Source organism: Erpetoichthys calabaricus, chromosome 13 (assembly GCF_900747795.2).
Source record: "Erpetoichthys calabaricus chromosome 13, fErpCal1.3, whole genome shotgun sequence".
NCBI lineage: Eukaryota > Metazoa > Chordata > Cladistia > Polypteriformes > Polypteridae > Erpetoichthys > Erpetoichthys calabaricus.
Genome location: NC_041406.2, coordinates 132,787,010 through 132,801,445, shown reverse-complemented (window position 1 = coordinate 132,801,445; position 14,436 = coordinate 132,787,010). Strand labels below are relative to the sequence as shown.

The window sequence follows — 14,436 nt, the reverse complement described above, 5'->3', positions numbered from 1 at the left end:
TATTCTGTGTCTCTCCATTAAAATGAAACTACCAAAAAAATTTGAGACTGTTCATTTCTTTATAAGTGAGCAAACTAACAAATTCAGCAGGGGATCAAATACTTATTTCCACCACTGTACATGTAGGGCATATATTTAAGAATGTATATTATCACCTGCCTTCAACAGATAACATGGCTAGTCTACACTAAAATACTTTCTTGCATTGCACCCAGGCAATTTTTATCTACATTGAAATGCAAGTACATTTTACAATGTGGATAGATAGTATATAGTAGGGCTGTCACAATACTGAAGTTCAAAACTTGAAACGATGTTCTGAAAAGTATCGATATATGCCATTTTTGATACCACAGGTGGTTGGGGTGAGAGACTCATGGAAAAGTCAATAAAACAGCAAAAAAGAACAGCAGTGCGGTCTCCTCCATACATTCATTTAAACAATAGTTTATTTTTTTTTAAATTAATGTAAACAATCAAAAGCCTCACACATGCACACTGTAACTCAGTAAAATGTACTCTTTTAATATAACCACCTTTAAAAGTAAGAGTTCCCTGCTTAATTGAAAATAACACACAATACCCCTGTAAACCAATGCAGATTCCAAGAAAAAACAGTAGAGCAACTGGCTATGTGTGCACTGTACTGACTGAGAAAGCATTAAATAAAAAGGAGAACAAATGAACAAATGTCCTCAAGCACAAAGAGATAAGAAAAAGTCAGGCCTTAGTATGAGCATACTTTAGTCTTTGGGTCTAAACTTGCTGTCAAAGAATGAGTGAACAGGAATGCTCCAATGTTATGAACAGACTCAGTACTACAGAAAATGAGTATTGATACAGTTACACAATTTCAGAATAGATATTTACCAGTATACTGATATTTTAGACAACACTAATACCTAGTTAAAAAAAAGATCACAATGCCAACATTATAAGTCATCTAGTGACAGAAAATGAAACACGTTTATATTGAGTAGTGAGAAAAGCGCTATAGAAAGCCATCCATCCATTTTCCAACCCACTGAATCCGAACACAGGGTCACGGGGGTCTGCTGGAGCCAATCCCAGCCAACACAGGGCACAAGGCAGGGACCAATCCCGGGCAGGATGCCAACCCACCGCAGGACACACCAAGCACACACTAGGGCCAATTCAGAATCGCCAATCCACCTAACCTGCATGTCTTTGGACTGTGGGAGGAAACCGGAGCGCCCGGAGGAAACCCACGCAGACACAGGGAGAACATGCAAACTCCACGCAGGGAGGACCCGGGAAGCGAACCCAGGTCTCCTTACTGCGAGGCAGCAGCGCTACCACTGCGCCACCATGCCGCCCCGCTATAGAAATGCAAAGATTATTATTATGTTTCCATTATGATTATAAACCAGTGTGTGTTAAAACAAGAAAGGCTGGATAGTTTTGAAAACTGAGGCTTGAAGAAGAAATAAACTTTAATAAATCACAGACATTTTCTTAAATTAAAAGCTTTGACTTTTTTCATTCCTAATTTTTGGGGTAATTTTAATTATAATACTGTATAACTACACTATTGATGGTTCAAAGTTCAAATATCACATTTCATGAATGTACTCTTTACAACATTTTCTTTAAATAAAATCCATGATTATTAATAAAAAGATCTGAATGTGGTATATTATATTTAATTATTACATTCTTAACATGTTTTGCTGCAAAGGACATAAAATAAATTAGACACAAGAAAATATGTTAATTAAAGAAGTAGACAAATCATAACAATTTTACAAAATCCTCAAATACTGGCTTCTGAACAGTTGAATACTGGCTGTTGTAAGTCCCAGCAGACATGTATAGGAGGGTCATTTTTTTGTGGTCTTTTCCAAAACCCATTCAATTACCTACAACAAATGTACAATGTTAATGATTTATATGTTATTGTGTAATTTTTTTATATATTGACAAACATTGTTAAAAATAATGCAGCAATACAAACAATGCTAATCATTCACAGCCTATTGGCATTTTTTTATCAAATAAAAACCCAAACACGGAATAAATCCATACTGCAGATATCAATCTTTTACTTCGTTCAAACTCAAATAAGCAGCAGAGTTAAATATTGCCTTTTATTGTAGAGTTTAATAAGTTAAAATTCTTCTTATACATAGCCAAATTAGTCATAATGAAATTTAAATGGAAATTTTACTTGATTATTTATTTACAGTATATATTTGACCAATGAGTTTACCAGTTAACAAACTAGTGTAATTAAGAAAGCAATTTCAGCCAATAAGGGATAGGCAAATTCTTTCTTGGGAGGATGGCAGTGGTTCTTAGGGGATTTAGGTTGGTGGGATGGGTATGGATAAACAGCGATTCAATCCACGTAGTTACACAGTATATACCCACCTCATTATCCCTTCATTGATTTAATGCTCATTATGGATCACCATTAAAAGCAAAATCCACAGCATCCCTTAATAATTGTCCATGCTGCTCTCATATAAAACTAAGACAAATGGCATCTTCTGCCTTATTCCACTCATCATTTCTTGTATCATACAGCTGTTATTTCTACATTCAGTTATTTGCAGGTGGGATCTATTGTACATTAACTAAATCTCTTAAGAACTTTAAGAATGCTAAGATGTATGTATAGTCTTCAATACATGCCATATTCATTACAGTGCATGTTCATTGTGTGTATTATTATTAATGCAACTTCTGTATGTATTTTAAAATTAACAACTCTTTATGCCAGTCTATGGAGGAGACGGCTACATAACAATTGAGGAAATTAACCTGTCACTCTGAAAAGAACAAAAAAAGCAAGCTTGTTTTAATGCCTTTGTTGGAGAAGTGTGCATACTCTTTAGCTAATATCCAATGAAAGCACCTTTTGCCTTGATTACAGCAGTAAGCCTGTATGGATTGGTGATTGTGAACTTTACAACCTAATTTCGCTCTTTTTTGTAGAAGTGTTGGGTGAATCTCCTGTGCACACAGCTTTTTACTTTAGTCTACAGATTTTCTAGAAGATTAAGACACAGGTTCTAACAGGGCCAATTCACTTTGGTTGAGGTGACTATATGGTCTGGAAGGTTGTTTTTTGAACAATATAACTTTATGTAAGAGAGCAGTGCGTTTTGCACCAAAATATTTAGAGATTTGAAGCTGTTCAGTTTCACTCTATCTAGATTCCTGATTAAAGAACAGCAGCTGCATAACATACTGTCATCTTGATGAAATCCTGCAAGTACTATGATCAGTAGGTAACCAGCTGTGCTTGTTTATCATTATTATTATTGATAATAATACATTTTAGCACCAAATACATATTTTGAAAAAAAAGACAAAAAAATTCTATCCTTTGTCTCATAAGACCATGTGACATTCCTTCATAGACTGTCTTATTTATCGTCTTCACACAATTTTATGACATGCTGGATTCTGTCAGTTTTTTTCACAATTTTCTCCTAATTTCAACCTACAATTTTTTTTTGATAGCCCACTTTTAGGATTTCCTCTAAGGCTTCTCGGTTGCATGGTGCTCTCTTCAAGGACCTTAGTGTATATATAGGGCTAATCAAAATCTTCCTTCTTTGCGCTCAGGTCAAACTACTTTTTACCAATTACTTTGTTATGGGATTTGGAATTGATTGTTTAAATCAGTTATATTAATCACCATGAAGTGTGTGCACTCATATACAATATGTAATAAAAGTATCAGTAAAAAAAAAAAAAGTTTTAGCAAAAGCTGAGGTATCAATAAAGTTGTACAGACTTTTGATAACCACTTTGTGTGGATACACAGCACACACATGAATGTAACAAGTTTTAAATATACAGGTATTAGGTATATAAAATCTTTGATAAAGGTAATATATTGGTTATGTCATTGATGGTGATGTTGTCAATTCTAGATTTTAATTACTATACTTCTCTTAATGCACACTTAGATAAGATAGATATATACTTATTTTTTGTATTATTATTTATCTAATCCTTTTATTTTTTATTTATTTATTTGGTTGTAATGATTTCTTTGGCATCTTGAAAAGCACTTTGAGTTACATCCTTTGTATGAAAATGTGCTGTAGAAATACAAAGTAACGTTGTTACTATGTCTTTCATTCACTATCTGGTAACATTCCATTTTCAGGAGGAATTGCCTAATTCTGTTTTCCAACATAGGCAACAAAAAACAAAGCTGTGTTATTTTAAGAAAGTCTTTGTACAAAAAAACCTTTGTTTTTTACTACTAATATGACATACAGCATACACTGGAGACTAGATATTTGGTCTTGGTGAAGTTATAATTTCCATTAGAACTTTTAATTCACAATGGGAATTGGTTTGTAGTGTTTGCTCATTACAAAGCAGTGAAACTTTGCAATACGCACAAACATACTGGCTAATGCTCCTTGTCATATAAATTCATTGTGAACTAGTTTTGCAACATTTTCTCAAAATAAAAACAATAGTACTTTTTTGATAATTAATTAATTTGCTATCTTTATTTTACATATTTAATTGCTAAAGGAAAAAATAAAGAACTTAAAATTTATTAAGAATATAATTACCTGCTTCACATTACTGTTAGCAGCTTTATTCATTTCTTCATAAAGGCCTCTGGATGTTTTCAGATCCTGAATGCACGCACACACACAAAAAAATCACAAACATTATTAAATCTTTCAGAGCACAAGTTTTCTTTCTGTGACAAATAAAGCTCAAATCTGAAGTTATGAATGCTATACTGTATATACAAACATCGGCTGGAATAAAAAAAATGCATCAACAAGCACAATGTATTTTTTTTTATTAAATACTGTGCGTCATTTTCAAACCTGCTTAATCTGATTCAGGGATATGGGGGAGTGATTATTAACGAGACCTTGTACAAAAGGCTGAAAATAGCCCTGGACAGGTTGTCAGTCCATTATAGCCCCCACTCTCATATACACACACACACACACACACACACACACAGCTCAATTTGGAATTGTTAATTAACCTAACCTGCATGTGTTTGGCGACTAGAAACAGAAAAAAATAGCCCAAGGGAAAAACTTATGCTCACATGGGGGAGAAAATTCAATACCATACAAATCTAAATTAGTGTAATCCTTGAAAATATGACAGCAAAAACCTCTGAAAATTAAAATACAATATGGACACAAATACAGTGGAGCTTGTAAAAATATTTCATAGTGCAAATTCAGATAAAGCCTACTGTAATGTTCTGCGATTGTTACTTACTGTCCACACATAGCTCTTGCACCCCAGTTTGTGAAGCCTGAATTACAAACGGCTAGACAAGTTTAAAAGATGTGTTTTGATAACTTTTGAATTTAGTAAAGGTTCTACAATGGCAGACATGGACTATTATTTTGGCACAAGTTAATAAACACAAATTAATTGCATCAATTAATATCAAAGGGCATACTTTCGTGCAAGCTTTTACTAGCTAGAAAATAAGCTCACATATCCTGAAAGGCATCACAATTATTAATTAGAAAATAAGTGTTATAGAATATTGGAAAAAAGCAGAGGCACACAAAAAACTCTCTTCAAAATAAATAATTTTAGTATGAACAGTTTTATAAAGTTGATCTCTATTGAATTCCTCAGTAAGCCACTATTTTTCTTCAGATAGTTCATAAATAAAGCTCTGATCACCACCAGCGACCAATGGGTTTCATGTAAATATCAGGCCAATATCATAAACACCCAAAAAAGTAAAAAGTACACCTGAGAATTTGACATTAATAAAACAAAATATTTATAGAGTTGACTCATTTAGTTCATAAAGACTGATAATAATAACTGATAATAATAACTGCTGTTATTGGGGAAGATATACAAATGCAAAATATCATAACCATAAAAAAAAAAAAAAGCAAAACACTAATAAATAACATCTCTGATTTCTCAGGATACTGCCAACTAGCTCTGCTAACAGAACATAGAAAATGCAAAATGTTTAAAATATTACTCTGTTATAATTAAACCTTTCACTAATTAATAAAATAGTGTATTTTAACAAATAAATTAGAAAACTGACCTTTAGATAAAGCTTGCATATTTCAAACAGTCGTTGGCTGAATATTGAAAAGTTTGCGTGTTCTCCAGTAATACCATGATGCTTTAGTGTTTTTGCTACAACCTCTTCAAGCATCTAAGAAAGAATAAAAACATTACTAATACGAATACACTAATCTTATTATTTTCAATAACAAATAAACCCGTTATCATTATGTTAAGACTTTTAACCTAAACATATTCAGACTGTATACTCTAAAGTCTGTGCAAGCTCTAAGAATGTATACTTTTTACCTTTAAAAAGTGGTCACAGAGATTTTCTGCATTCCTGTTTGAACTGTGGGCACATACAAAACCGAATATACATTTCAGACTTTTTCCCCAAAGTGTACATAGAAGAAAAACTGTTTTACAAATTTAATTATTTTTCGTAAATTGAATTGATTTCTATAAACTGCTCCCCATGAGATTATTACCTGTCTTTCTCATCAATTGTTTTGTAGTTCCATTGTTCGTTGTAATTGTGCAGATCACACTGATTTACCAGTTTACCACAAGTGAATCATCTTGCAGCAATATATAAAACTGAGATGTGCAAGTATATGATGTAGAATTTTAACTTAAAGATACAACATATCTAAGGTTTCTGCAATGCAGAATTTGTATATTTTAAATACGTGATCTATCTATCACGTTTAAACAGTGATATAATCAACAAAAGGAAGTTAATCAAGTGACATAGAGTGTCCGAGAAACTCGAAAGCTCAAGTTCACAAAGTCGCACAGTGCCCAAAATAAAAAAGAAGTGGTCAGATATCAAATTCACCGTGAAAAGGCGAGTCGTAGCCCACCGTCTGAGTGTCATATGAAAGCTTATTAGGATACAGAGAAAAGAAAAAAAAATAGGGACACAGTGAGAAAAAAGCTTGAAATGCCAACTTTAATCTTGAAATTTCCATTTCAATCACGTAGTTTATTTTGTCATTAAAGTAGAACATCATAAACTTCATCTTTAAATTGTTTAATTTACTAGTTTCTCAAATACCATTGTAACTAAAGTAGCACGTTAAATGCTTTGTTTTGTATACGTTCTTCTATGTGCTCTATGTGTGTGAATCACTATGTGCTTCTTCTTAAATGGGCTTTCTCTTTCTCCGACAGGACACAGAATCCATTACATTCGTGATATTACAGCTATCTGAATAATTAAAATACTGAGATGTATACTTGATATAATTTTCATGATGACAGGAATTAAAGCATGTTATTAAACATGGGAACATGGTGGCGCAGTGATAGTGACGAGCTGGCGCCCTGTCCAGAGACTGCCTCATGCAAGATGCTTGCTACGCCATGCGTGACCTTCGATGATATAATTTATTGCAGTAGTACTGTCTCTTTCAAACGTACTAACCCCTAATTCCTGTCCTTCCTTTTCTTTCTCCAAGTAAACAATTGCCACACAATCAGCTCTGTAATAGATGTTAAGCCATCTGTAAGCTTAGAACGACGATTCTTCAAAACTTTTAAGGGACATTGAAATATGTCCCGTAGTACTGTACATGTTTAATTATTCTGTCCATCTATCTTTACAGTGTCGCGCCAGCCCCAGCAAGAATACAGCACGAGACAGGAATAGTCTGGGTACCAGCTCGTCGCTAGTGCTGCGACACTGTGTCCTCACATGTTCAATTATTAACAATATAGATTATTTAAATGACGTTCACATTTTATCTGTATAATGTAATAAACATATTTTGCTGCATTTCATCTTAAAAATGATATCGTCATCATATGTAAATATGTGCCGTATAAAGTGGTGCAGGTTGTGCAATATTATAACCGTATCGCAAATTTACAGTGAGGTAATTTTACTTGTAAGTACAAATATTTCTATAAGGAGCACTTGATGGGTTGATTGATTGAGTGCGTTTATAGTTCTTGGGATGAAACTGCTTCTGAACCGCGATGTCCGTACAAGAAAGACTCTGAAGCGTTTGTTGGATGAGAGGAGTTCAAATAGCGAATGGCTGAGGCAGCGTGTGCTTGATTCTGTATACCGATAATTCTCTTTCTGATCAGCTGCTCCGAGTGGTGCAGTGAGAGTAATATGGAAAAAGATAATCCGCTGTGGCAACCCTTAATGGGAGCAGCTGAAAGTAGAAGAAGAAGGTGCAGTGAGAGTAACAACACTAAAGCAGCTATGGTATTTGGAATAGTTTGGCCATTCCGTGGACCATTATATTGTTACAGGTTAATTACAATCAGATGCCTTAAACTAATGAACAATATGCGGTTAATTTCAGTGTATTTATAAAGCCGCGTCAGGGATGTGGATCTAAAAAAGAAAGGGAAACCACACTAGAACAGTAGCACTGCTTTGACGCCGGGTGCCGCCAGTTTGCAAAAGCAAGCGGAGAACTTGCGTACACCAGGGTCGGAGCTACCGTGAAAATGTGCGTGGCTTTATGCCAAGTTTAGGTTTTATATATCGCGATTTGAGCGTGGAAACGGGCTTACGCAACATTTTTGTGTGTACGCACCGTTTATACATGAGGCCCCTGGTGTTATATTTATAGTCCAAGGTTAACAGACTGAAGAGAAATTGCTGCTTTTCTTGTGATTAGCAGATAATGTTCTCCAAGAAAAAAAACAAACAAAACATGCAGGATACAAATGCATCCAATATTTATATACTACTGTGTAAATGAAACAACTTCCCCTATGGATGACACAGAGTTAGCAAACATTACACAACTGCTTTTAAAAATGTCATGCCACCATATTATACTCCTAGAAGGAGGCAATGATTATACTATATTTGTTTAGTATAATAAAAGTGTACATTCAATTGTGCTAATTTATATTAGTAATAGCTTATCATTTTCCAGTTAATATTCTAAAAAAAAAAAAAAAAAAATGAGTCAGTGGTGTAGTTGTGCAAATTAATTTGCCATAATAGTATCAGCAACAAGAATTCAAAATAACAATAATGTCAATGAAAGTTTTATCTGTGAACTTACAGTAGATGACAAAGGAGTTCACTCCTTGATCTAGAGGTTTAGGGAGAAAGGAGTTAGGGGCTTTCTTTTCTCTGCATGTTTAGAGAGACCTCCATTCTTAATGTACGATTTACTATAACACCTCTACTATACTGAACTCAAATTTTTTACTGAAACTTTTTTTTTTTTTTTACCTTCGTATGTTTTTGAGACCGAGATTCTTTTTTTGGATTATCCTTTATTGACTCCTGAGACTTTTCAAGGCTATCATGTTCTTGCTTTGCAGTAGACTTTAAAGATGTAATATGTTGCTGCTTATGGAAATTGGATGTTATGGATCTGTTTTTTTGATCCTGTGGTGCAGAAACTAGGTGACTCAGACCACTGCTGTTGCTACTAGATTGGGAAATGAGAGAATCTGTGCTGGCTGACTTTGCAAATCTGAAAAGAAAAAAAAAGAAAAGAAAGTGCTTTATTATATAAATTGACAAACAAAAAGACATGTATAAGAAGAAAACAAGACAATTAAGGGATACTGTAACTACTTTAAAATCTAAGAAAAAATCAGAAGATAATGTTTGGTTGATTAACTCATTTTAAAGAAAGAACAGATCTTCACTCTACTTTGCCCTTTTTAATTTTCATCATCTGTATCATCTCACCTGCTTGCATAAACTGAAAAGTTTTAGTTCCTTCAATAATTCTTCAGAGCTCATCATCCACATTCCTCAAATAATTCAGGTTTCTCTTTACCAGACATTATTTATTATTATCTTCTAGTTACTTAACTTTATTTACTGAGGCATTCCAATTGCATTGCAGTTAAGATAAGACTTGATTTAAGCTTTACCTATGTTAGTTTCAATTTGCAGCACCAATTTTTAAATTAAATGTAATATTTTACAATTTATATGTAAAACAGAATTATAGTTTATATTCATCTTTTTTTGTCACCTATGTACTGAAGTCTAAATTCTGCCCACTCCAGTTAAACTGGACTTTGTGCTTCATCTGGACTATATACGCCTGTAGAAACTAATGCTATTTGTCATATTAATAGGAATTTTAGTAATCTATTTTTTTCTTTTAGATTTGTAGTGTGAAAGGGACAAGTTTGTTGAGAATATATCATTAATATTTTATGTTTCATAATACTGTTTATATGTTGATCAGTTTCTTTGTCTTCCTTACTAAAATAACTGTTTTTTAATTTTTTTTAAGGGGTGCCAACAATCTGGGACAAAATATGGTGAATATGTTGGCCTGTTCTGGTCATTTTTCGTGGGCAGGATTTGTTACAATCTTAATGTAGTGATTTCATTTTAGGTAATAAAACTTCAAACAGCCAATTTTATTCCAGGTCAGTTTAGAATTTATTTTATGTAAACTGATATCCATCCATCCATTTTCCAACCCGCTGAATCCAAACACAGGGTCACGGGGGTCTGCTCGAGCCAATCCCAGCCAACACAGGGCACAAGGCAGGAACCAATCCCGGGCAGGGTGCCAACCCACCGCAGGACACACACAAACACACCCACACACCAAGCACACACTAGGGCCAATTGAGAATCGCCAATCCACCTAACCTGCATGTCTTTGGACTGTGGGAGGAAACCCACGCAGACACGGGGAGAACATGCAAACTCCATGCAGGGAGGACCCGGGAAGCGAACCCGGGACCCCAGGTCTCCCAACTGCGAGGCAGCAGCGCTACCCACTGTGCCACCGTGCCGCCCGTAAACTGATATTAAGAGTATAATTAAAAAAGTGATTGATGTTTTAGATTCTAGCCAGTAGATATTTGGCAAAAATACAACTGTACTGAGGAAGATGTTTATAGAATTCATATTTATCAGTAAGTACAGGATTCTTTTAGGTAATATTTTGACATTGACACATACTGTAAAAAAATGATATCTTATTATATATTTATGCTTCTGAGTAATAATACAATTGAACGGTAATTCACTTGTGGTGATATTTAATTGTTTTTTTGCAATTGCGGCAGATACAAGGTTGGCACATTGTACATTCTGGCAAGATGTTACATTCATTATAATGTCAAAAATTAGCAATAGCTACAGTCAAGCAGATCACCACTTCTTCAGTCTTCTTATCTTCCTTCCTTTCCTAAATACTCCGTACTCTTTCTTTTTACAGCCATTCTGTAGGTTAGGCTGTAAAACCTGACACCTTCAGTTAAAAGAATGTTTATTTTTTGTTTACTTTGGAATTCAGAGCTTCTCCTTTACCTTATGTGCAAGTTATACTTGACAAGGCACAGTATTTCCTTTAAGAGCAGAGGATCATCATGCAATTGATTATACTGACCTGCTAAATTTACATTTACATCATTTAGCAGACGCTCTTATCCAGAGCGACTTACAACAGTGTTTGTTAGTTTTTTTTTTCGCATACGCAGGGCGCGCCATTGTACAGCGCCCCCTGGAGCAATTACAGGTTAAGGGCCTTGCTCAAGGGCCCAGCAGAGTAGGATCTCTTTTGGCACTGACGGGGATTCGAACCGGCAACCTTCGGGATACCAGCGCAGATCCTTAGCCTCAGAGCCACCACTCCGCCTATAAATCTAAATCTGAAGAACAGGAAGATTAATGGACTTGCTTATGATCACACAGAGTGTCAGAGATGAAGGGTGAATCAGCCATTTTTTTGTATGAAACTCAGACCTTAGCCACTAAACCACACTGCCTGACATGCTTACTTAATGATTGCAAGAGCTTCGTATAAAATAAAAGCTAGTCAAAATACGTTAAATTAAATAAGCAACTCAACCTAAAATTGTCTGCTTTCATAAAGGGATGTGGAGAGAACTAAAAAATGGGTCAGTAAGGAACCTGACTACAGTTAGGAGGCTAATTACTACTGTCATTTTAATAATAGTTACATGGTATCATTAATCAATCTTTAATTATTATTTAATAAAGCACATGTTACATTGAAAACAAGAAACACATTTTTTTAGTTGAAATTGTAAGTTAAATACTCTGAAAATATTTAAAATTCAATTACAGTAATGTAAACAAAAATAATGAATCTTTTAAAATATGCCTCTTACTAACAACCAACATCATCAAGGTTAAATAATTTATTGCGAACTTGAAGAGATACAGAGAGAGTGGCATATTCCAGTCAGCAATGATAGGAGCTCACAGATCTCTGAGAGACAGACAGGCGGGCAACTTAAAAAAACAAAAACACATACTGTATAAATGCTTTAATGAGGTAATGCATGACGAGTATATAAGTAGATGCTTCAGAATTTTTGTATTCTGGTTGGTTGTATCACAATGTAGGGATATCAACATTAAGTGCTGCCACCATGAACTCAAATGATAGAATTGCACCCATACTGATAGAAACCAAAGCTCAGTTGCTTTATATGCCATAGCTTCCTAAATGTACAACACTTACATTGTTATACATCATTCTTTTGCAATACAGTTGCACAATCACAGTAATAATTTAAACTTTTTTTTTTAGATTGAACTATTTTGTCCAATAGTTAAGTCTAAAAAAAAATCTTAATTTTGTTTCCTGTATTGCTTGTTGAATAAATGCAGTTTCCACTTTTATGTTTTTTACAAGCATAACTAAACAAGTAGCAGTTCTTATAAGATGATTAAACATGTCAAACAAAGTGTAACTAGAACGGATTCAAAATATTCATATATTTTTAACTATATAAAATCTTACCTCTTTCGCATCTGAATACCTTCAGCTCCTTCAAAAGTGCACTTTTGTTTAGACATTTCTGTCTTGTGTTCTGACTGAAATATTTCCCCATCAGGGACACTTCCTGGCTCAGAAAGAACTGCTGGTGATGGCACCGGGCTCAGAGCAAATGCTGTGGCACAAGACTCTTTTGAGCAAGTAGTGTGAGTCTCAAATTTAATAAGACGTGATTGTAATTTTGCAAAAGCTTTATCTCGCTCCAAAGCTCTTTGTTCATCCAAGCAAAACCTGTTAAACACATGAATAAAAAAAACATGAAAATATTTAAAACATAACTGCAAAACCAAAGAATTTATTTCAGTGTCCAGGCATCATAACTAACTTTTGTAAGGAATACAGTGCCCTCAATAATATTTGGAACAAGCACACATTTTTCTTTGATTTACCTGTCTCCTTCACATTTTAAAAATTACAAATCAAACAATTAAGATTTGATTAAAGTGCACATTGCAGACTTTAATCTAAGGGTATTTGCATACATTTCTGTAACACCATGTAGAAATTACACTTTTTCTACTATGGTGCCCTAAAATATAGGGACAATAATGTTTGGGACAACTGGCATCAGTTTGTGATTACTCAGATGTGTTTAACTGCTTCATTTGTGAATGCATAAGATACCTAGGCTTGCTTCTACCTACAGACTACCTTTGGAGTTTGCAGTTGTCATTGTTCAACATTAGGACAAGAGCTGTGCCAATGAAAGTCAAAGAAGCTATTACGAGGCTGAAAAAAAAAAATAAAACCATTAGAGACACCGGTAAAACTTTAGGATTATCTAAAACAGCTGCCTGGAATATCATTAAGAAGAAATGAACTGGCAGGCCAAGGAAGACCTCTACTGCAGATGACAGATGACCCCTCCCCATGGTAAAAAAAAAAAAAGCCCTAAAAACCTGTACGACAGATCAGAAACAGTCTTTAGGAGGCAGATGTGTATGTGCCAGACTAGTATCGGCAGAAGACTTCATGTGCAGAAATACAGAGGCCACCCTGCAAGATGCAAACCACTAGATAGGCACAAAAACAGGATAGCCAGATTACCGTTTGGGAAAAAGTACTTAATACAGCCTGAAGAATTCTGGAAAAAGATCATGTGGACAGATGAGACAAAGATGAACCTGTATCAGAATAATGGCAAGAACAAAGTGTGGAGATGAAAAGGAACTACCCAAGATCCCAAGCATACCACCTCATTGGTTAAACATGGTGGTGGGGGCATTATGGATTGGGCATATATGGCTGCCATGGATACTGCCACACATGTCTTCATTGATGTTGTATCTACAGTTGCATAATTAAGTTTGAGGTGTACAGAAACATCTTATTACCTCAAGTTCCAGTAAATGCCTCCGAACTCACTGGACAGTGCTTTAAGAAAATGATCCAAAACAGACTGCTAAAAGCTAAAAATTGGAACATTCTTGAATGGCCAAGCCAGTCACCCAATTTAAATCCAACTGAGCATGCCTTCCAAATGCTGAAGAGAAAACTTAAGGGGACAAGTCCCCAAAACAAGCAGGAACTGAAGATGGCTATATTAGAAGTATGGCAGATCATCACCAGAGAAGATACTCTGTACCTGGTGATTTCTATGAATCACAGATTTCAAGCAGTCATTACAAGCAAGGGATATGCAACAAAGTACTAA

General features: G+C 34.7%; 1 protein-coding gene across 1 annotated transcript in view; it reads right to left on the bottom strand.

Moving 5' to 3' along the window:
- Positions 1 to 1,009: 1,009 nt before the first annotated feature.
- Positions 1,010 to 14,436, bottom strand: part of mtbp (MDM2 binding protein) — a 134,296-nt gene continuing 120,869 nt past the window's right edge. The window contains exons 18-22 of the mRNA XM_028817753.2: positions 12,747 to 13,013; positions 9,224 to 9,470; positions 6,050 to 6,163; positions 4,566 to 4,631; positions 1,010 to 1,880 (exon numbers count right to left, since the gene is read on the bottom strand). Of these exons, the coding sequence (XP_028673586.1) occupies positions 1,842 to 1,880; positions 4,566 to 4,631; positions 6,050 to 6,163; positions 9,224 to 9,470; positions 12,747 to 13,013 (733 nt within the window). The 3' untranslated portion in view covers positions 1,010 to 1,841. The remainder of the gene's footprint in view (positions 1,881 to 4,565; positions 4,632 to 6,049; positions 6,164 to 9,223; positions 9,471 to 12,746; positions 13,014 to 14,436) is intronic.